The sequence below is a fragment of the Musca domestica genome, unplaced genomic scaffold (genome assembly GCF_030504385.1).
Source record: "Musca domestica strain aabys unplaced genomic scaffold, Musca_domestica.polishedcontigs.V.1.1 62, whole genome shotgun sequence".
Lineage (NCBI taxonomy): Eukaryota > Metazoa > Arthropoda > Insecta > Diptera > Muscidae > Musca > Musca domestica.
The window spans coordinates 472846-497531 of NW_026712369.1; the positions used below are offsets into that span (position 1 = coordinate 472846).

Here is a 24686-nt window from a genome sequence, read left to right on the forward strand (position 1 = left end):
ACCGATTACTTTAGAAGATGTGGAATCTAGAATTTTCGTAAAGCTAAGACATTCTTTTTTCCCGGACCAAAGTATTTCATTGTGAAACTCCAATTACTTTAGAAGATGTGGAATCTAGAATGTGGTTACCCAAAAATTTCCTAAATTTGGGCAACTTCAACAATGTTCTTAACTTCGCCATAACTCGGGAACATAAAGGGTTACCTTAATGTAATTTACATCAGAGTGAAGCTGAGATATCCTCCTTTCAAGATCAAGTCATTTTATTGGGTAGTACCGATTACTTTAGAATTTGTGGTATCTAAATTGTGCTTACCCAAAAATGTCCAAAATTTGTGTAAATTCAACAATTGTCTACACTTCCCCATATCTCGGGAACATACAGAGTTACATCTATGTAATTTACTTTTTCGTAAAGCTAAGACATTCTTTTTTCCCGGACCAAAGTATTTCATTGTGAAACACCAATTACTTTAGAAGATGTGGAATCTAGAATATGGTTACCCAAAAATGTCCAAAATTTGTGTAAATTAAACAATTGTCTACACTTCCCCATATCTCGGGGACATACAGAGTTACATCAATGTAATTTACATTTTCGTAAAGCTAAGACATTCTTTTTTCCCGGACCAAAGTATTTCATTGTGAAACACCAATTACTTTAGAAGATGTGGAATCTAGAATATGGTTACCCAAAAATAACCTAAATTTGGGAAATGTTGACAATTGTTTTAACTTCGCCATAACTCGGGAACTTGGGGGGTTACCTCAATGTAATTTACATCAGAGTAAAGCTGAGATATTCTCCTTTCAAGATCCAATCATTTTATTGCGTAGTATCAATTACTACAGAATTTGTGGTGTCTAGAATGTGGTTACCCAAAAATGTCCAAAATTGGCGTAAATTCAACAAATGTCTTCACTTCCCCATATCTTGGCAACATTAAGAGTTAGTTAAACTTTATTTACATCGGTGTAATCCTGAGATATCCTTCCTTCAAAAACAAGTCATTTCTTTGCGAAACACCGACTACTTTAGAAGATGTGGTATCTAGAATGTGGTTACCCAAAAATGTCCAAAATTTGTGTAAATTCAACAATTGTCTTCATTTCCCCATATCTAGGGAACAAACAGAGTTACATCAATGTAATTTACATTTTCGTAAAGTTAAGACATTTCCTTTTCCCGGACCAAAATTATTTCATTATGAAACACCAATTACTTTAGAAGATTTGGAGTCTAGAATGTGGTTACTCAAAAATGTGGAAATTTGGGTAATTTTAACAATTGTCTTAACTTTGCTATAACTCGGGAATTTAAAGAGATACCTCAATGTAGTTTACATTTTCGTAAAGCTAAGACATTCTTTTTTTCCAAACCAAGGTATTTCATTGCGAAAACCCGATTACTTTAAAAGTTGTGGTGTCTATAATATGGTTACCAAAAGCCGTCAATAATTTGGTTCAGTTCAACAAATGTCTTAACTTTACCATATCTCCGGAACATAAAGAGTTGTATCAATGCAATTTACATAAATATAAAGCTGGGGTATCCTTCTTCCAAGATTAGATCATTTCATTGTGAAAGACCAATACCCTAAGAAATTGTGGTGTCTATAATATTGTTACCCAAAAATATTCTAAATTTGAGAAATTTCAACAATTGTCGTAGTGTGACCATATCTCAGGAACCTAAAGAGTTACATCAATGTAATTTTGCATTAATGTGAAGAACGGACCTTCTGCTTTCTATGAGCCTTGTATTTTCATGAGAGTCTCTTGAATACTTTACTAGTTATTGTCTATTAGAAACGGTTACTCAAAAATTTAAATAATTAACATTTTTTGATGCATGCCCAGGTGTAAAAATATCTCAGGTAGTTTATGAGCTACATTCATGGGACTTACACACCTGCACTACGAAAATCTCCTTCAATAAAAAAATATCCTTTGTTAAAAATATTTCGAGTACTTCCAAAGTTATAACATCTAGAATATAGTTACTCAAAAATGCATAGCGTTTGGCATTTTTCGTCACATGTCTTGATTTTCAACTCCAGTATTATTTTTTGATGCATGCCTTGATGTAGAAATATCTCCGGTAGTTTAGAGCTACATTCATGGGACTTACACCCCTTCATTAAAAAATCTCCATTGATAAAAATATACCGAGTACTCCTGAAGTGTCTGAAATATGGTGACTCGAAAATGGGAAAAGTATCGCACTTTTCGTCACATATTTAGATTTTCCTATAACTCGTTTATTATGCAAGTTATGTCCACATGATTTACATCAGTGATGACTAATATATTCTTCATTCAATCCCAAGTTATATTTGCAGATTCATCGTATACTTAAAAATTGTGGTCCACAGAAAATGGTTACACAAAAAATGGCGAAAATTTGAAACTTTTCGGATACAGACATTATTTTCTTAATATCTCTGGTATTTTGTAAGATATGCCGACTAAGTTTTTTTCCGAATACAACAGAGATAGACGTCTCTAATAAATCAGTTAATTTTTAAAAAGACATTAACTTCTTCGAAAGTTATGGCCTCTAGAAGATGATTACATTAATTGGCCAGGATCATTACACATTTATTCAACTTTATTAAAGTAGGCATATCTCTGTCATTTTGAGAGATACAATCACAAGATTTACATCCATTTACACTGAGACATCGTTTATTGAAAATCAATTTACTTTATGTAAATACTCCGATTATTTCAGAAGTTGTGTGGCCTAGTATACGGTTACTCAAAAATTCCGAAAAATTGGCACTTTTCGTCATCTCTTTTCATTTTGCCATAACTCAGGTATTATAAGAGCTAAGTTAACTATATTTCCAGTAATTTACACGGGGATATTCTTCTTTCCATTCCAAGTTGTTTTGTGGTTATACCCAGAATAGTTTAAAAGTTATGGTGCTTAGAAAGTGGTTACTTTAAAATGCCAAGATTTTTGCAAATTTATACATCCATATTGAATCAAGATTATATCCGTTATTTTGAAAGCTGGATCCATATGATTTCTACCAGAGAACACCGAGTCGTTCTTTATTCAAAATCCAGTTACTTTCTGTTGATACACCGACTACTTTAGAAGTTGTGGTGCTTTTAATAGGGTTACTTTAAAAAAATGCTCTTTCGGTTACTTTTTTTCATTTAGCCATATCTCTGGAATTATGAGAGCTAAGTCTATGAGATTTACATCGTTTTTAACGGAGGCATTCCTCTTTTAAGCCTAAGTTGTTTTGTTAAAGTTCTCGAAGTGATTCAAAAGTTATGGTCTCTCGAAGGTGATTACTTAAATAGGCCAGGATTTTTACACATTTATGCTACTGTGTTTCCGAGGCATATATATCTTAATTTTAGAACTGGGTCCACATAATTTATATCAGTGAATACTGCGATGTCCTTGACTCAAAATTAAGTTACTTTTTGTTGATACTTAGATTAGTTTAGAAGTTGTGTGGCTTAGTATATGGTTACTTAAAAATTACCAAAAAATTACACTTTTCGTTACCTCTTTTAATTTAGCCATATCTCTGGTATTATGGGAGCTATGTTCATTAGTATTATGGGATCTATGTTCATTAAGAAATATTTTATTTTGTGAATATATCTCTAATAGTTCACAAGTTATGGTGTCTTGAAAAGCAATACTCACATATCTCGAAAATAGCACTTTTCTCTGCAACTGTCTTTATTTAGCCATATCTCTGGTATTATGGGAGCTACATAAATGTTATTTACGTCAATTAACATGGAGACGTTGTTCTTTCAAAATCTGGATATAATCTGAATGTACACCGAATAGTTCAAAAGTTATGGTGTCTTTAAACACAATACCCAAATTTGTCAAAAACTGAATTTTTCTCTGCAACGGTCTTGATTTGGCCACAACTCTGTTGGTATGAGAGCTACATCAGTGTGATTTACATCAGTTAACATTGAGATTTAGTTCTTTCAGCCCCAAATTATATTTTAAATATTCTCCGAATAGTTCACAAGTTATGGGGTGTTGAAAAACAATACTCACATTTCTCGAATATTGCACTTTTCTCCGCCACTGTCTTCATTTAGCCATATCTCTGGAATTATGGGAGCTACATAAATGTTAATTACGTCAATTAACACGGAGACACTGTTCTTTGAAAAACGGGAAATATTATGAATGTGCACCGAATAGTTCAAAAGTTATGGGGTCTTGAAAAACAATGCCCAAATTTATAAAAAACTGCACTTTTCTCAACAACTGTCTTGATTTGCCCATATCTCTGGTATTATGGGAGCTATATTCATTAAATTTACATGCGTTTGCATGGAGACACTGCACTTTAAGAACCATTTTATTTTGTGAATGTAACTCGAATAGTTCACAAGTTATGGGGTGTTGAAAAACAATACTCACATTTCTCGAAAATTGCACTTTTCTCCGCAACTGTCTTCAATTAGCCATATCTCCGGTATTATGGGAGCTACATAAATATAATTTTTACCAATTAACATGGAGACATTGTTCTTTTGAAAACGCTATATATTGTGAATATTTGCCGAATAGTTCAAAAGTTATGGTGTCTTGAAAAACAATACCCAAATTTGTCAAAAACTTGACTATTTTCTGCAATGGTCTTGATTTGACCATAACTCTGCTGGTATGAGAGCTACATCAGTGTGATTTACTTCAGATAACGTGAAGACATTGTTCTTTCAAAACCAAGTTATATTTTAAATATTCACCGAATAGTTCAAAAGTTATGGTGTCTTGAGAAACATTACTCATATTTGTGAAAAACTGCAACTCTCTCTGCAACTGTCTTTATTTAGCAATATCTCTGGTATTATGGGAGCTACATAAATATAATTTACGTCAATTAATATGGAGGCATCGTTCTTATAAAACCAAGTTATATTTTAAATATTCACCGAATCGACCAATTAAAACTAACAATTTTTTTTGGAAATTTTTTGTCCGAAGTTGGTTTTATTTTTTGGGAGTACGACATTCAAAAATTTTATTTAAATTCGACTTTCTAGTTCCTCCTCTTATTCTCTTCATTCTGTTTGCCAGCCCTGCCAAGATGTCTCATTCTGCCTGCGGTTTTTCTAAATCGAGCAGCTCTACCACCAATACGACCCACAGAACTACCCACTTTGGCTGTACTGCCTCCAATTCGCGCTACAGCAGTTCCGGCTTTTATCTGTTAAAGTTCCATTATAGAAAAAAAAAACAAAAAACGATAGATGGTGGAAAATATTCCCATAACTCACCAAACCAGGTATGATGGCCCCTATGACGGCCTCGGTCTCAGAAGCGTGCCATAAAACCAGCAAAAGAACCGATGCAAATGCAAGTTTTATCAGATCCATTACACGGACAAATATTTGTTTGATTGCCGAACGACGAAGTGCTTGAATTTAAGAGGTATATAGGAGTATATACAAGTGGTATATATACTACATCTAGCTGACAATATTGAGATAACATAAAAAGGATCTGGCAAACCGCATATCTTCCTAAAAATAAGCGAAGATCGGAAAAAATGTGAGGGGTCATCAAGGGACACATCATTCAAGGTCCTATTGATATGAAATGGATTTATTTACTTCTAGCTGACAATTATGAGATAATGGAGAATTAATCAATGGACCACAGAAGATAAGGGTCTGGCAAACCGCATATCTTCCAAAAATCAATTTTAGATCAAAAAAGTGGGGTCATCAAGGGACAACTTTCAAGGACCTGAAGAGCAATCGATGTGGTTTTTGTAGAGAGTATAAAAAGAGAGGGTGTGGCTAGATAGGGTATCATATCATTTGATACGGCCAAAACGTACCTCATCGATATAACAATTTTAGACCCAAAGTGTCTTTGGACCAAATCCATTTCAGGACATTTGGAGTCGATCTAGCGATGTCCGACCGTCCGTCTGTCTGCCAGGCTGGCTGGCTGGTACACACGATAACTCTCGCAGGGAGTATCGGATTTCACCCATCTAGAATATAGTTACTCAAAACATCTAGAATATAGTTACTCAAAAATGCATAGCGTTTGGCATTTTTCGTCACATGTCTTGATTTTCAACTCCAGTATTATTTTTTGATGCATGCCTTGATGTAGAAATATCTCCGGTAGTTTAGAGCTACATTCATGGGACTTACACCCCTTCATTAAAAAATCTCCATTGATAAAAATATACCGAGTACTCCTGAAGTGTCTGAAATATGGTGACTCGAAAATGGGAAAAGTATCGCACTTTTCGTCACATATTTAGATTTTCCTATAACTCGTTTATTATGCAAGTTATGTCCACATGATTTACATCAGTGATGACTAATATATTCTTCATTCAATCCCAAGTTATATTTGCAGATTCATCGTATACTTAAAAATTGTGGTCCACAGAAAATGGTTACACAAAAAATGGCGAAAATTTGAAACTTTTCGGATACAGACATTATTTTCTTAATATCTCTGGTATTTTGTAAGATATGCCGACTAAGTTTTTTTCCGAATACAACAGAGATAGACGTCTCTAATAAATCAGTTAATTTTTAAAAAGACATTAACTTCTTCGAAAGTTATGGCCTCTAGAAGATGATTACATTAATTGGCCAGGATCATTACACATTTATTCAACTTTATTAAAGTAGGCATATCTCTGTCATTTTGAGAGATACAATCACAAGATTTACATCCATTTACACTGAGACATCGTTTATTGAAAATCAATTTACTTTATGTAAATACTCCGATTATTTCAGAAGTTGTGTGGCCTAGTATACGGTTACTCAAAAATTCCGAAAAATTGGCACTTTTCGTCATCTCTTTTCATTTTGCCATAACTCAGGTATTATAAGAGCTAAGTTAACTATATTTCCAGTAATTTACACGGGGATATTCTTCTTTCCATTCCAAGTTGTTTTGTGGTTATACCCAGAATAGTTTAAAAGTTATGGTGCTTAGAAAGTGGTTACTTTAAAATGCCAAGATTTTTGCAAATTTATACATCCATATTGAATCAAGATTATATCCGTTATTTTGAAAGCTGGATCCATATGATTTCTACCAGAGAACACCGAGTCGTTCTTTATTCAAAATCCAGTTACTTTCTGTTGATACACCGACTACTTTAGAAGTTGTGGTGCTTTTAATAGGGTTACTTTAAAAAAATGCTCTTTCGGTTACTTTTTTTCATTTAGCCATATCTCTGGAATTATGAGAGCTAAGTCTATGAGATTTACATCGTTTTTAACGGAGGCATTCCTCTTTTAAGCCTAAGTTGTTTTGTTAAAGTTCTCGAAGTGATTCAAAAGTTATGGTCTCTCGAAGGTGATTACTTAAATAGGCCAGGATTTTTACACATTTATGCTACTGTGTTTCCGAGGCATATATATCTTAATTTTAGAACTGGGTCCACATAATTTATATCAGTGAATACTGCGATGTCCTTGACTCAAAATTAAGTTACTTTTTGTTGATACTTAGATTAGTTTAGAAGTTGTGTGGCTTAGTATATGGTTACTTAAAAATTACCAAAAAATTACACTTTTCGTTACCTCTTTTAATTTAGCCATATCTCTGGTATTATGGGAGCTATGTTCATTAGTATTATGGGATCTATGTTCATTAAGAAATATTTTATTTTGTGAATATATCTCTAATAGTTCACAAGTTATGGTGTCTTGAAAAGCAATACTCACATATCTCGAAAATAGCACTTTTCTCTGCAACTGTCTTTATTTAGCCATATCTCTGGTATTATGGGAGCTACATAAATGTTATTTACGTCAATTAACATGGAGACGTTGTTCTTTCAAAATCTGGATATAATCTGAATGTACACCGAATAGTTCAAAAGTTATGGTGTCTTTAAACACAATACCCAAATTTGTCAAAAACTGAATTTTTCTCTGCAACGGTCTTGATTTGGCCACAACTCTGTTGGTATGAGAGCTACATCAGTGTGATTTACATCAGTTAACATTGAGATTTAGTTCTTTCAGCCCCAAATTATATTTTAAATATTCTCCGAATAGTTCACAAGTTATGGGGTGTTGAAAAACAATACTCACATTTCTCGAATATTGCACTTTTCTCCGCCACTGTCTTCATTTAGCCATATCTCTGGAATTATGGGAGCTACATAAATGTTAATTACGTCAATTAACACGGAGACACTGTTCTTTGAAAAACGGGAAATATTATGAATGTGCACCGAATAGTTCAAAAGTTATGGGGTCTTGAAAAACAATGCCCAAATTTATAAAAAACTGCACTTTTCTCAACAACTGTCTTGATTTGCCCATATCTCTGGTATTATGGGAGCTATATTCATTAAATTTACATGCGTTTGCATGGAGACACTGCACTTTAAGAACCATTTTATTTTGTGAATGTAACTCGAATAGTTCACAAGTTATGGGGTGTTGAAAAACAATACTCACATTTCTCGAAAATTGCACTTTTCTCCGCAACTGTCTTCAATTAGCCATATCTCCGGTATTATGGGAGCTACATAAATATAATTTTTACCAATTAACATGGAGACATTGTTCTTTTGAAAACGCTATATATTGTGAATATTTGCCGAATAGTTCAAAAGTTATGGTGTCTTGAAAAACAATACCCAAATTTGTCAAAAACTTGACTATTTTCTGCAATGGTCTTGATTTGACCATAACTCTGCTGGTATGAGAGCTACATCAGTGTGATTTACTTCAGATAACGTGAAGACATTGTTCTTTCAAAACCAAGTTATATTTTAAATATTCACCGAATAGTTCAAAAGTTATGGTGTCTTGAGAAACATTACTCATATTTGTGAAAAACTGCAACTCTCTCTGCAACTGTCTTTATTTAGCAATATCTCTGGTATTATGGGAGCTACATAAATATAATTTACGTCAATTAATATGGAGGCATCGTTCTTATAAAACCAAGTTATATTTTAAATATTCACCGAATCGACCAATTAAAACTAACAATTTTTTTTGGAAATTTTTTGTCCGAAGTTGGTTTTATTTTTTGGGAGTACGACATTCAAAAATTTTATTTAAATTCGACTTTCTAGTTCCTCCTCTTATTCTCTTCATTCTGTTTGCCAGCCCTGCCAAGATGTCTCATTCTGCCTGCGGTTTTTCTAAATCGAGCAGCTCTACCACCAATACGACCCACAGAACTACCCACTTTGGCTGTACTGCCTCCAATTCGCGCTACAGCAGTTCCGGCTTTTATCTGTTAAAGTTCCATTATAGAAAAAAAAAAACAAAAAACGATAGATGGTGGAAAATATTCCCATAACTCACCAAACCAGGTATGATGGCCCCTATGACGGCCTCGGTCTCAGAAGCGTGCCATAAAACCAGCAAAAGAACCGATGCAAATGCAAGTTTTATCAGATCCATTACACGGACAAATATTTGTTTGATTGCCGAACGACGAAGTGCTTGAATTTAAGAGGTATATAGGAGTATATACAAGTGGTATATATACTACATCTAGCTGACAATATTGAGATAACATAAAAAGGATCTGGCAAACCGCATATCTTCCTAAAAATAAGCGAAGATCGGAAAAAATGTGAGGGGTCATCAAGGGACACATCATTCAAGGTCCTATTGATATGAAATGGATTTATTTACTTCTAGCTGACAATTATGAGATAATGGAGAATTAATCAATGGACCACAGAAGATAAGGGTCTGGCAAACCGCATATCTTCCAAAAATCAATTTTAGATCAAAAAAGTGGGGTCATCAAGGGACAACTTTCAAGGACCTGAAGAGCAATCGATGTGGTTTTTGTAGAGAGTATAAAAAGAGAGGGTGTGGCTAGATAGGGTATCATATCATTTGATACGGCCAAAACGTACCTCATCGATATAACAATTTTAGACCCAAAGTGTCTTTGGACCAAATCCATTTCAGGACATTTGGAGTCGATCTAGCGATGTCCGACCGTCCGTCTGTCTGCCAGGCTGGCTGGCTGGTACACACGATAACTCTCGCAGGGAGTATCGGATTTCACCCAAACTTGATACATCGTAATATTATTACCAAACTAAAATCGAGTTCGGTGATGGGAAATATTGGTCCACTCCTTCTGGTACCTCCCCCACAAAAGGTCAACATCTTCAAAGAAAATATTTTACTGCACAGAAAGAGAAGGAATGATCCGATTTTGCCCAAACTTTGCACATTCTAATATTTCCATCAGTGCTAGGTCAGGTGCAAAAATGGACAATGTCGGTCCATTCCATCAAGTACCTCCCCCACAAAGGGTCAAAATTTTGAATAATTATAACTTCTATAAAATGTGAAGTAAGAGTCCGATTGTCTTCAAATTACACACATCGCAATATTTTTATTAACCCATGGTCTGGTGTTAATATGGAATATATTGGTTCAATCCTTCCGGTACCTCCCCCACAAAGGGTCAAAATTTTGAATAACTAAAACGCCTATAAAACGTGAAATTAACATCCGATTTCATTCAAACTTGATGTATTTCAATATTTTCATCAACACAAGATCTGTTACAGAGAGGGTAAAGATCGGACCATTACCTCTGGTACCTCCCCCACAAAGGGTCAAAATTTTGAATAACCAAAACGAGCACAAAATCCTAAATAACCATTCCGGTCTCTTCAAATTTCACACATCCCATTATTTCTACTAATACAAGATCTGCTGCGAAGATGGGATACATCGGTCCACTCCTTCCGGTACCTCCCCCCACAAGGGGTCAACACTTTGAATATCCCTAAAGCTCATAAAACGCAAAATAACATCCGTTTATCATAGATTCAAAATCCGTTTCATCGAACCTACTGCGGATTACTCACACATCTGTATCGCCCAAATCGTACGTGGCTTTAGTTCCCCACACCCATTGCGGTTTTGAAATATTTGCTATAAAAATGAAATTCAGTTTTGAAACTATATTTATTTTGCGTCATTAATTCCGCTGCCATGGACATTACCGTAGTATACGCTTGGTGCCTTTTCCTACTGGCTCTAATTGGTAGACATGGTATTGAGGGCAGATTTGGATTTAGGGGAATTGTAAGTATTTCTTTTTTTGAAATTTAAATTTTCAAATATTAAATTTTCAAAAAAAAAAAAAAAAAATCAAACCCAAAAAAAATAATAAAAACTATTCTTCTTTTCCCCTCACCAGACAAAAGGGGCCGCCAGATATGCATCGAAGATGGTTGATCGAACTGAGGAATATGTACGGCATAAAGCCTATAACTCGAAATGAATATTTGTAAAAATGTTGGAAATAAGATTTCAATTAATTAAAAAAAAATTATTTAAAAAAAATAATTTAAAAAAATTAATAAAAAAATGATTTAAAAAAAAACAATTTAAAAAATCGAAAAAAAAAATTAGCAAAAATTAAAATTTGAAAAAAAAAATTATTTGAAGACACAAAGAAAAATATCCTGCCACGAATGAAGTTCAAAATATTAGTAATGCACGATTGCCCTCCCAGTTGAAGAAATCAATTTTTTGGTGGCACTGACGAGCAACCGGATGATGATGAAGCAAGGGAAACGAGCAGATTTTTTCATTACTAACCCCAGATTAGGGCCAACGATTTTTAGGGTTTGAGGAACTAGGAAAATGATATGTCATGCATACATGTCATCGTACGTGAGAGAGAGAGAGAGAATATGGAATTGAGCTGATATGAATATTTTTTTGGAAATTAGAAAAAAATGGGGAATGGGGATTTATTTATTTTTTTTTTTTTTTTTGTTGGCAAGGCGAAAATTGAATATTTTTTTAAGTAATATTTTTATGAATTGATAAGCATGATAATTCATATAATTGCAGGGGCTGAGAGGAGAGTGAGTAGGAAAACTGTTGGAGAAAAGATTTTTCAGGTATTTGAAGTCATTTTTGAATCCCTGAACAGTTCTCTGCAAAATTTTCTTAAAAAAACTCGTTTCAAAATCGATTTTTTAAAATTATTTTTTTTTAAGAGTCACATGAGGCGTGGATATTTTGAAAATATTTTTTTTTTCAGGAATCACCAAAAGCGTGGATATTTTAAAAATATTTTTTTTTCAAGAGTCACCAGAAACAATTACCCGAAGCGTGGGTATTTTGAAAATATTTTAAAAATTTAATATTTTAAAAATATTTTTTTCAAAAGTCACCCGAGGTGTGGATATTTTAAAAAAAAAATTTTTCGAGAGGTATCAGAAACAGTCAGGAGTCACCCGAGGCGTGGGTATTTTAAAAATATTTTTTTTTCAAAAGTCGCCAGAAACAATCACCCGAGGCGTGAATATTTTGAAAATATTTTAATAATATTTTAAAAATATTTTTTTTTAAGAATCACCAGAGGCGTGGATATTTTAAAAATATTTTTTTCAGAAGTCACCCGAGGCGTGGATATTTTAAAAATATTTTATTTTTCAAAAGTCGCCAGAAACAATATTTTAAAAATTTAATAATATTTTAAAAATATTTTTTAAGAATCACCAGAGGCGTGGATATTTTAAAAATATTTTTTTCAGAAGTCACCCGAGGCGTGGATATTTTAAAAATAATTTTTTTTTCAAAAGTCGCCAGTAACAATCACCCGAGGCGTGAATATTTTGAAAATATTTTAATAATATTTCAAAAATTTAATAATATTTTAAAAATATTTTTTTCAAGAGTCACCTGAGGTGTGGATATTTTAAAAATATTTTTTTTCACGAGCCACCAGAAACAATCACCCGACGCGTGGGTATTTTGAAAATATTTAATAATATTTTAAAAATTTATTAATATTTTAAAAATATTTTTTTGAAGAATCACCGGAGGCGTGGATATTTTAAAAATATTTTTTTAAGAGTCACCAGAGGCGTGGATATTTTAAAAATATTTTTTAAGAATCGCCAAAACCGTGGATTTTTTAAAAATATTTTTTATACGAATCGCCAAAGGCGGTTTTTTTAAAAATACTATTTTATAAGAATCAAACCCATCAATTTAAAAATAGTTTTTTTCAAGAGTCATCAGGTCAGCTATAGGTCAGTTTTCACCTTGCAAAAAATATTCGCTACAGGTCCACCAATTGATATAGCCCCCTTGTAAAGGTACCTCCCAATTTTCGGTATTTTAAAGATTTCTGCCACAATTTCCAACCAAATTAGCTAAAACTTTGCAACCAAACCAAATTAGCTAAAACTGCAAAAAAACCATAAAAACGACTTATTATGCACTTCTAGCTCCTTTTCCGAATTTTTTTCTTGATAATCTATTTTTTAGAAGTTTTATACAGTTTATGACGTTTGTTACACAATGTCAAAAGTGTTCAAGTGTTTGAGGGCATTTTATATAGTTTCACAAGCTTTTTGACGTTTTTGACATTTACGACATTTTGTCAAAAACTCCAAAAATTGACATAGAAAGCATAATATCGATGTATTATCCATTTGTAACGTCATTTCATACCTTTTTTCCTTCGATAATCGACTTTTTACATGTTTTATACATTATTATACGTTTTTGACAAAATGTCAAAAACCTCAAAATCATCAAAAATTTTATTTTTCCGCATATTAAGTATGTTTAAGGATGTTTTGAACAGTTTTTCTAGGTTTTATACATTTTTGACAATTTACGACATTTTGTCAAAAACTCCAAAAATGCTCAAATAATCCTTAATAACAGTTCTTTATTAGTTTCTATTGTCAATACATACCTATTTTCGTATGATAATCCATTTTTTACACGTTTTATACAGTTTTTGACTTTTGTGACACATTGTCAAAAACCTCAAAATTATTCTAAAATTTGTTTCTAAGAATAATTGAAGTGTTTGAGGGTATTTTATATAGTTTCACAAAGTTTTTACGTTTTTGACATTTACGACATTTTGTCGAAAAACCCAAAAAAGGACGTAAAAAGCATAATATCGATGTATTATCCATTTCCAACTTCATTTCATACCATTTTCCCTTCGCTAATAGACTTTTTACATGTTTTATACATTATTATACGTTTTTGACAAAATGTCAAAAACATCAAAATCATCACAAAATCTATTTCTCCGCATATTACTTATGTTTAAGGGATATTTTGAATAGTTTTTCCAGGTTTTATACATTTTTGACATTTACGACATTTTGTCAAAAACTCCTAAAATGGTCAAATAACAGCTCTTTATTAATTTTTATTTTCAATTCATATTTATTTTCATTTTTTACACGTTTTATACAGTTTATTACGATTGTTACACAATGTCAAAAACCTCAAAATTATTCTAAAAATTGTTTCTAAGAATAATTGAAGTGTTTGGGGTCATTTTATATAATTTTACAAGCTTTTTGACGTTTTTGACATTTACGACATTTTGTCGAAAAACCCAAAAATGGACGTAGAAAGCATAATATCGATGTATTATCCATGTCCAACTTCATTTCATACCATTTTCCCTTCGCTAATTGACTTTTTACATGTTTTATACACTATTATACGTTTTTGACAAAATGTCAAAAACCTTAAAATCATCACAAAATCTATTTTTTCCGCATATTAAGTATGTTCAAGGGTATTTTGATCATTTTTTCTAGGTTTTATACATTTTTGACAATTTACGACTTTTTGTCAAAAACTCCAAAAATGGTCAAGCAAACCTTAATAACAGTTCTTTATTAGTTTCTATTGTCAATTCATACCTATTTTCATATGATAATCCATTTTTTACACGTTTTATACAGTTTTTGACTTTTGTGACACATTGTCAAAAACCTCAAAGTTATTCTAAAATTTGTTTCTAAGAATAATTGAAGTGTTTGAGGGCATTTTATATAGTTTTACAAGCTTTTTGACGTTTTTGACATTTACGACATTTTGTCGAAAACTCAAAAAATTTACATAAAAAGTATAATATCGATGTATTATACATTTCTAGCTTCATTGCATACCTTATTCCCTTCGATAATCGACTTTTTACATGTTTTATACATTATTATACGTTTTTGACAATTTGTCAAAAACCTCAAAATCATCCCAATAGTTATTTCTCGATATGTTAAATGTGTCTGTAGGGTATTTTGAACAGTTTTTCTAGGTTTTATACATTTTTGACATTTACGACATTTTGTCAAAAACTCCTAAAATGGTCAAATAATCCTTAATAACAGCTCTTTATTAATTTTTATTGTCAATACATACCTATTTTCATATGATAATCCATTTTTTACACGTTTTATACAGTTTTTGACTTTTGTGACACATTGTCAAAAACCTCAAAATCATTCTAAAATTTGTTTCAAAGGAAAATTCAAGTGTTTGTGGGGATATTATATAGAGTTTAACAAGCTTTTTGACGTTTTTGACATTTACGACATTTTGTCAAAAACTCCAAAAATTGACATAGACAGCCTAATATCGATGTATTATACATTTCTAGCTTAATTGCATACCTTTTTTCCTTCGATAATCGACTTTTTACATGTTTTATACACTATTATACGTTTTTGACAGAATGTCAAAAACCTCAAAATCATCCCAATAGTTATTTCTCGATATGTTAAATGTGTTTGAGGGTATTTTGAACAGTTTTTCTAGGTTTTATACATTTTTGACATTTACGACATTTTGTCAAAAACTCCCAAAATTGTCAAACAACCATTAACAACAGCTCTTTATTAATTTTTATTGTCAATTCATATCTATTTTCATATGATAATCCATTTTTTACACGTTTTATACAGTATATGACGTTTTTTACACAATGTCAAAAACCTCAAAATTATTCTAAAATTTATTTCAAAGAAAAATTCAAGTATTTGAGGGTATTTTATATAGTTTTACAAGCTTTTTGACGTTTTTGACATTTACGACATTTTGTCAAAAACTACAAAAATTGACATAGAAAGCATAATATCGATGTATTATCCATTTTCAACTTCATTTCATACCTTTTTCCCTTCGATAATTGACTTTTTACATGTTTTATACATTCATATACATTTTTGACAGAATGTCAAAAACCTCAAAATTATCACAAAATCTATTTTTCCGCATATTAAGTATGTTCAAGGGTATTTTGATTAGTTTTTCTAGGTTTTTCTGTTCAAGGGTATTTTGATTAGTTTTTCTAGGTTTTATACATTTTTGACATTTACGACATTTTGTCAAAAAACTTCAAAAATGGTCAAGCAGCCCTTATTAACAGTTCTTTATTAGTTTCTATTGTCAATTCATACCTTTTGTTTATTTGATAATCCATTTTTTACACGTTTTATACAGTTTATGACGTTTTTTACACAATATCACAAACCTCAAAATCATTCTAAAATTTATTTCAAAGAAAAATTCAAGTATTTGAGGGTATTTTATATAGCTTTACAAGCTTTTTGACGTTTTTGACATTTACGACATTTTGTCGAAAACTCCAAAAATTTATATAAAAAGCATAATATCGATGTATTATCCATTTGTAACGTCATTGCATACTTTTTTCCTTCGATAATTGACTTTTTACATGTTTTATACATTATTATACGTTTTTGACAAAATGTCAAAAACTTTAAAATCATCACAAAATCTATTTCTCTGCATATTAAGTAAGTTCAAGGGTATTTTGATCAGTTTTTCTAGGTTTTATACATTTTTGACAATTTATGACATTTTGTCAAAAACTCCTAAAATGGTCAAGCAACCCTTAATAACAGTCTTTATTAGTTTCTATTGTCAATTCATACCTATTTTCATATGATAATCCATTTTTTACACGTTTTATACAGTTTTTGACGTTTTTTACACAATGTCAAAAACCTCAAAATTATTCTAAAATTTGTTTCTAAGAATAATTGAAGTGTTTGAGGGTATTTTATATAGTTTTACAAGCTTTTTGACGTTTTTGACATTTACGACATTTTGTCGAAAACTCCAAAAATTTACATAAAAAGCATAATATCGATGTATTATACATTTCTAGCTTCATTGCATACCTTTTTTCCTTCGATAATTAACTTTTTACATGTTTTATACATTATTATACGTTTTTGACAAAATGTCAAAAACTTCAAAATCATCCCAATAGTTATTTCTCGATATGTTAAATGTGTTTGAGGGTATTTTGAACAGTTTTTCTAGGTTTTATACATTTTTGACAATTTACGACATTTTGTCAAAAACTCCAAAAATGCTCAAATAATCCTTAACAACAGCTCTTTATTAATTTTTATTGTCAATTCATACCTTTTGTTCTTATGATCATCGATTTTTTACACGTTTTATACAGTTTATGACGTTTGTGACACATTGTCAAAAACCTCAAAATTAATTCCAAAATGTATTTCTAAAAATAATCGATGTGTTTCAAAATTTCCATGTGAGTCATTGATAGGTGAAGGTATTATTTAAAGATGGGTTGATATAAATATTTTTATAATTTTTCAAAATTTCCCTGCGAGTCACTGCAAAACCGCAATCATTTGTTAATTTTTTTTAATTTTTTTTTTTTTTAAATAAATCGACGCCACCCAGTATTTAAATCCAAGTTGTTTAGAAAATATTGGCACAGTATCGCACCAGCCAGCCATCGATATTATTCCTCTACAATTTTCACCATGAACGTTTTGATTTTGTGGACCCTGCTCTTCGGAATTATGGCTTTACTTGGCAACAATATAACCGAGGCTCGAAAGAGGCAGCACTGGAACCCAGGCTGCAAAGGAATAAATTGTTATGGCGATAACCCCTTGGGACTGAAACCCCTTAAAGAACTTAAAAGTGGAGCGAAAAAACCCAACGAAAAAGTGATTTAATAAAGGGTTGGAATGGAATATTTAAAATAAAAAAAAAAAAAATAAATAAATAAATAAATAAATTAAAAAACAAAAAAAAAAAATAAATAAATAAATAAAATATATATATAAAAAAAATAAAATTAAATAACAAATAATAAAAAATGGATTTTGAAAATTGCAAATTTTAAGAATTTTTTTTTTTTTTTGTTGAAATGTCGATTTTTTTGATATTTCAAGGATCCACTTACCTGAAAAATAATTTTTTAATTTTTTTCAATTTGATTTTGAAATTTTTGGACTTACCTGAAAACAAAAAAAATAATTTTTCCATTTACATTTATTTAATAAAAAATATAAAAATAAATATTTTTTCAACCACAAAAAATATAAAACTTTGCCAACTGATCTCCATCAAACCACCGACTGTGGTTTTGTGGCCTGTGTGTGTGTGGGGGGTATTGGAAGGAAATTTTATTATCGATCAGGGCAATTTTACTCCGGTTATCTTTTCATTTAAGAATGGCTTTTGTCTGGATCAGTACTACTCTGGTAGTTGTCTCAATCATATTTTCCCATCAAGTTGAGGCTAGGGTTGCAAACTTGCATGGCCGGGAATCTAGAACCCAATTTAATGGCAATTATTATGGCATGGGGACAAGAGGGTGAGTTTTTTTTAATCACAATTCCAAATCAGCAGATGTTAACAAAGAAAACTCTTTTCAGTTTTTATATTTCAAGAGCCCCACCCATGGTTAAGCCCATCAATGAAAGGATGTTGGATATTTTCGAAGCGATGATCAAGTCATTTCGATATAATATTTTTAGATCAGAAGATGAGTAAATAAATTAAAAATAATTTAAAAGAAATATTTTAGAAATATAAAAATCTACGACTATAAATGGGAATTGGAAATAATTTTTAAAAAATTCTGGGACTAAAAAATATTTTAAAAAATGTACGTCTATGAATGGGTCTTGAAAAAATATTTTTAAAAAATCCACGTCCATCAGTGGGACTTGAAAAAATATTTTTAAAAAATCCACGTCCATCAGTGGGACTTGAAAAAATATTTTTAAAAAATCCACGTCCATCAGTGGGACTTGAAAAAATATTTTTAAAAAATCCACGTCCATCAGTGGGACTTGAAAAAATATTTTTAAAAAATCCACGTCCATCAGTGGGACTTGAAAAAATATTTTTAAAAAATCCACGTACATCAGTGGGACTTGCAAAAATATTTTTAAAAAATCCACGTCCATCAGTGGGACTTGAAAAAATATTTTTAAAAAATCCACGTCCATCAGTGGGACTTGAAAAAATATTTTTAAAAAATCCACGTCCATCAGTGGGACTTGAAAAAATATTTTTAAAAAATCCACGTCCATCAGTGGGACTTGAAAAAATATTTTTAAAAAAATATACACCTCCCTTAATGGGTTTTGGATATTTTTGTTTAAATTCAGTTTCGAAAATTAAAACAAAAGAATTATGTTTTTTTTATTTTTAGAAAACTTATTGTTTTCTCTTCATGACTAACCTCAACTAAGTTCAGAATTAAATCTGTGGTCGCCATAATTATTTACAGACTAATAATTGTTTATTAAAATCCATGATAAATCAATCATTAAGTGGCATGGCAATATGTGACCACTTATGGAGTATAAAGAGAAAAGCTTAGGAGGAAATTTTGAACAGACTTCTGGTACCCCTTGCATAGAAAACATCATGAATTTCACATATTTGTTTTTGGTAGTAATTGTCTTCATGGCCATATTCACAACTCAAATAGAGGCCAATAGACGTGGCCAAAATGGTGGAAGAAACAAGAAAACGTATGCGAAAAAATCAAATGGTAATGGCGGCGGCGGCCGAGGTAGATACTCCGGTCAGGACAAAAGAAAACAGGGCAGGGGAGGAGGAGGTAGAGGAGGAAGTACCACAAATGAGCTGATTAGAGCCGGTGTAAGTAGATATTTGAAATCTTTTGGGAATTTCGGCTTTAATTTTTTTCTGTCCTTCCCCTGTAGGCTCATATTGGCGGCAAAGCAGTTGAAGGTATGGGTGTGGCTCTTGTCCAAAAAATTGGTTAAAGTTTTATAAAAATTTTTAATGTGAAAAATAAATATTTTCCTCAGAAAAAATGCCACGAGTTTCCTGGCCTGGGGTTGTTTGGGACTTGTTTTTAAAATATTATTTCAATTCCTAAGCAGGGTTTTTTTTTTTAATTTTACATATATTTTATTTTTTTTTAATATTCAGTCCCACTGATGAACGAGGATGTGGGTTAAAAAATTCTAAGGACATTTATAGACGTGGATTTTAAAAAAAAAAAAAAATTCCGAACACCCATTTTTATATGTGAATTTTTCAAAATATTTTTCCAATTCCCATTTACAGACGTGGATTTTTTAAAAGAAAATTTCCGAGTTCCATTTATAGACGTGAATTTTTTAAAAATATTTTTTAAGGTCCATTTATAGACGTGCATTTTTTAAAAATATTTTTTCCATAGCCTGATTTTTTAAAAATATTTTTTCCAAGGCTAATTCATAAATGTGGATTTTTAAAAAAATATTTTTTCGAGGCCCATTTATAGACGTGGATTTTTTAAAAATATTTTTCCATGGTTCATTTATAGACGTGGATTTTTTTAAAAATATTTTTCCACTGTCCATTTATAGACGTGGATTTTTTAAAAATATTTTTCCACTGTCCATTTATAGACGTGGATTTTTTAAAAATATTTTTCCACTGTCCATTTATAGACGTGGTTTTTTTAAAAATATTTTTCCACTGTCCATTTATAGACGTGGTTTTTTTAAAAATATTTTTCCACTGTCCATTTATAGACGTGGTTTTTTTAAAAATATTTTTCCATGGTTCATTTATTGACGTGGATTTTTTAAAAACAATTTTCCACTGTCCATTTATAGACGTGGATTTTTTAAAAATATTTTTCCATGGTTCATTTATAGACGTGGATTTTTTTAAAAATATTTTTCCACAGTCCATTTATAGACGTGGATTTTTTAAAAATATTTTTTTCCAATACCCATTTTTTAAAAATATTTTTGCCAAATTGGATTTTTTTAAAATATTTTTTTCCAACACCCATTTTTTAAAAATATTTTTGCCAAGGTGAATTTTTAAAAATATTATTGCCAAGGCCCATCTATAGACGCGGATTTTTTAAAAATATTTTTTCCCAACACCCATTTTTTAAAAATATTTTTGCAAAGGTGGATTTTTAAAAATATTTTTGCCAAGGTCCATCTATAGACGAGGATTTTTTAAAAATATTTTTTCCAAGACTCTATAAAAGACCTGGATTTTTGTAAAATATTTTTTATAAGGCCCATTTATAGACATGGAGTTTTTAAAAATATTTTTTTTCAAGGCCCATTATTAGATGGGATATTTTTAAAATATTTTTTTCAAAGCATATTTTTCAAGGCGGATTTTTCACCAATATTTTCCAAAGCCCATTTATGGCTGTGGATTTTTTTTAAAATATTTTTTCTAAGACTTATAGATTTGGATTTTTTAAAAATATTTCGACAAGGCCAATTTATGAACGGGGACTTTTTAAAAATATTTTTTCAAGGTCCATTTATAGACTTGGATTTTTTTAGAAATATTATTCCCAACACCCATTTTTAGACGTGGATTTTTTAAAAATATTTTTTCAAGATCCATTTATAGAAGTGGATTTTTTAAAAATATTTTTTTCAAAGCTCATCTATAGACGTGGATTTTTTAAAAATATTTTTTTCAAGGCCCATTTATAGATGTAGATTGTGTTTTAATATTTTTTTCATGTTTGGATTTTTTAAAAATATTTTTTCCATGGCTAATTTATAGATGTGGATTTTTTTAAAAAAAAATATTTTTTTTCAAGGTCCATTTATAGACTTGGATTTTTTAAAAATATTTTTTCCAAGGTCCATTATAGACGTGGATTTTTTAAAAATATGTTTTCTAAGACCCGTCCATAGACGTGGATTTTTTAAAAATATTTTTCCAAGGAATATTTTTTGATGTGGTTTTTTTAAAATATTTTTTCCAAGACCTACTTATAGACGTGTATCTTCCCATAGATGAATTTTGTAAAAAAATTAAGTCGCATAGATGGACGTGATTTTTTTTTTTTTTTGAAAATATTTTTTCAAGTCTCAACCAGAAACGTCAATTTTTTAAGAAAATAGTTTTTAAGTCCATCCTCTGAATGACCTTCAGAAAAACTTGCCTATAGCAACTGTCACATACAAAAACCTTATTGTGTATACCACAAACCAAAAACGGTTAACAAATTCTGAGTCACCTTTTCATTTAAAACCTGCTGATGATTAGAAAAAGCATCTGACTCGCAGACTTAAAGTTGACCAGTTCCAAAAAAGAGGCAAACATTCTCAGCTGCAATGAAGTTTCGACAAATTTTCACCCTCATCGCTGTTATTGTGGCAATCTGCACGATTCCAAGTGAAGGAAGTACTTCCATGACTCAAAGGGAGAAAATTGCATTCATTACCGGTAAAGGTTCGCGATCTCAAAAATATGTATTTAAATAAATTATTGGGATATTATGAAAGACTAATGGCGTGGATATAAATGAAAAAAAAAAAAAACTGGAAATAAAAAATAAAATATATTAAAAATTTATTCCTTTTTAAGAGAATGGATTTTTAAATAATTTTTCAAGTGCCATTTATAGATGTGGATGTTTTTAAAAATATTTTCTTAGGCCTATTGATAGACGTGGATTTTTTAAAAATATTTTTTCCAAGGCCTTTTAATGTTTTTTTTAATATTTTTCAAGGCCCATTTATGGACGTGGATTTTTTGAAAATATTTTTTCCAAGGCCCATTTATAGACGTGGACTTTTTTAAAAATATTTTTTCCAAGACCTATTTATGGACGTGGATTGTTTAAAAATATTCTTTTCAAGGCCCATTTATAGACTTGGATTTCTTTTAAATATTTTTTCCAAGGCCCATCTATAGTCGTGGATTTTCTAAGAGTATTTTTGAAGGTTCCTTTATAGACGCGGATTTTTAAAAATATCTTTCCAAGACCCATCTATACACGTGGATTTTTTAAAAATATTTTTTGAAAGCCCCTTTATAGACGTGGATTTTTTTAAAATATTTTTTTCAAGGCCAATTTATAGACGTGGATTTTTTTAAATATTTTTTCAAGGCCCATTTCGAGACGTGGATTTTTTAAAATTATTTTTTCAAGGCCCATTTCGAGACTTGGATTTTTTAAAATTATTTTTTCAAGGCCCACTGATATGCGTGGATTTTTTAAAAATATTTTTTTCAAGGCCTATTTATAGACGTCGTTTTTTTAAATATTTTTTCCTAGGCCCACTTTTAGACATGTGTGGTTTAAAAATATTTTTCCAAGCCCTATTTATAGACGAGGATTTTTTAAAAATATTTTTCCCAGACCCATTAATAGACATGGAGTTTTTAAAAATAGTTATTCCTAGGCCCATTAATAGACGTGGAGTTTTAAAAAATATTTTTTCTAAGGCCCATTTATAGATGAGTATCTTTTTTAAATATTTTTTCCAAGACCCATTGATATACGTGGACTTTTCAAAAATATTTTTTGAAGGCTCATTTATAGACGTGGATTTTATAAAAATACTTTTTAATGTTTTTTTCTTTGATGATTTCCATCTGCCACCGTCTATTTTTTTTTTTTTTTTTTTTTTTTGTAAAAATATTTTCAGGGACTATCTATCAACGTCCGTATTTTTCAATATTTTTTCGAAGACCATCTACCAACGTGAATTTTTTTAAGATACTCTTCAAGGACCATCTACCAACGTGAATTTTATTTTAAATAAGTTTTAGGGGACAACTATCGACGTGGATGAATTTTTAAATATTTTTTTCAAGAACCATGTATCATCGCAGATGTTTTTAAAAATATTCTCCAAGCACCTACTATCAACGTGGATTTTTAAAAATATTATAATATATTAAATAATATATTAAAATATCCAGGAACATCTATCAAGGTGAATATTTTCAAAATATTATTCAAGGGCCATCTACTAACGTGTATATTTTTCACAAAATATTTTCGAAAACCCTCTACCAATGTGGATTTATTTTTAAAATATTTTTTCAAGGACCTTCCATCAATGACATGTCTTAAAAAAGTTTATTCAAAGACCGCCCATTAACGTAGTTTTATGAAAATATTTTTGCAAAGATCCTGCGTCGACGTGATATTTTAAAAATATTATTTGAAGGACCCCCTATCAACATGAATATTTCTATAATATTTTTCAAGGTCCCTCTTCCAAAGTGGATTTTTTGAAAATATTTTTTTAGGACCTTCCATCAACGTCATGTCTTGAAAATATGTTTTCAAGGACCCTGCATCGACGTGATGTTTTAAAAATTTTTTTTCAAGGACCCCCTATCAACGTGAATATTTCTATGATATTATTCGAGGTCCTTCAACCAAAGTGGATTTTTTGAAAATATTTTTTCAAGGACCCTGCATCAACATGATGTTTTGAAAATATTTGTTTAAGACCTTCCATCAACATGAGGTTTTGAAAATATTTTTCCAAGTACTCTGATGTTTTGAAAATATTTTTTTAAGCACCTTCCATGTCTTGGAAATATTTTTTAAGGACCTCTCATTAACGTAGTTTTATGAACATATTTTTTCAAGGACCTACCATCAATGCTATGTTTTGAAAATATGTTTTCAAGGATTTTCCATCAACGTCATGTCTTGAAAATATTTTTTAGGACCTTCCATCAACTGGAGGTTTTGAAAATATTTTTTCCAAGGACCCTGCGTCGACGTGATATTTTAAAAATACTATTTGAAGGACCCCCTATCAACGTTAATATTTCTATAATATTCTTCAAGATCCTTTTAA

At 30.8% G+C, this 24686-nt stretch overlaps 2 protein-coding genes and 1 long non-coding RNA gene across 6 annotated transcripts in view; 2 read left to right on the plus strand and 1 right to left on the minus strand.

The window, feature by feature from the left end:
* The window catches only part of LOC101899509 (centrosomal protein of 104 kDa), a 285464-nt gene that overhangs the window by 85058 nt on the left and 175720 nt on the right, over positions 1-24686 (minus strand). The window lies entirely within an intron of this gene.
* Positions 17509-18641, plus strand: LOC131805857 (uncharacterized). Its single transcript, XR_009343861.1, has 2 exons — positions 17509-18436; positions 18498-18641. It is a non-coding gene; the product is annotated as an uncharacterized LOC131805857 (long non-coding RNA).
* Positions 19439-19950, plus strand: LOC105261660 (RNA-binding protein cabeza-like). Its single transcript, XM_011293146.3, has 2 exons — positions 19439-19737; positions 19803-19950. Exons 1-2 carry the CDS (start codon positions 19501-19503, stop codon positions 19863-19865), a joined length of 300 nt encoding a protein of 99 aa, XP_011291448.1. The 5' UTR covers positions 19439-19500; the 3' UTR covers positions 19866-19950.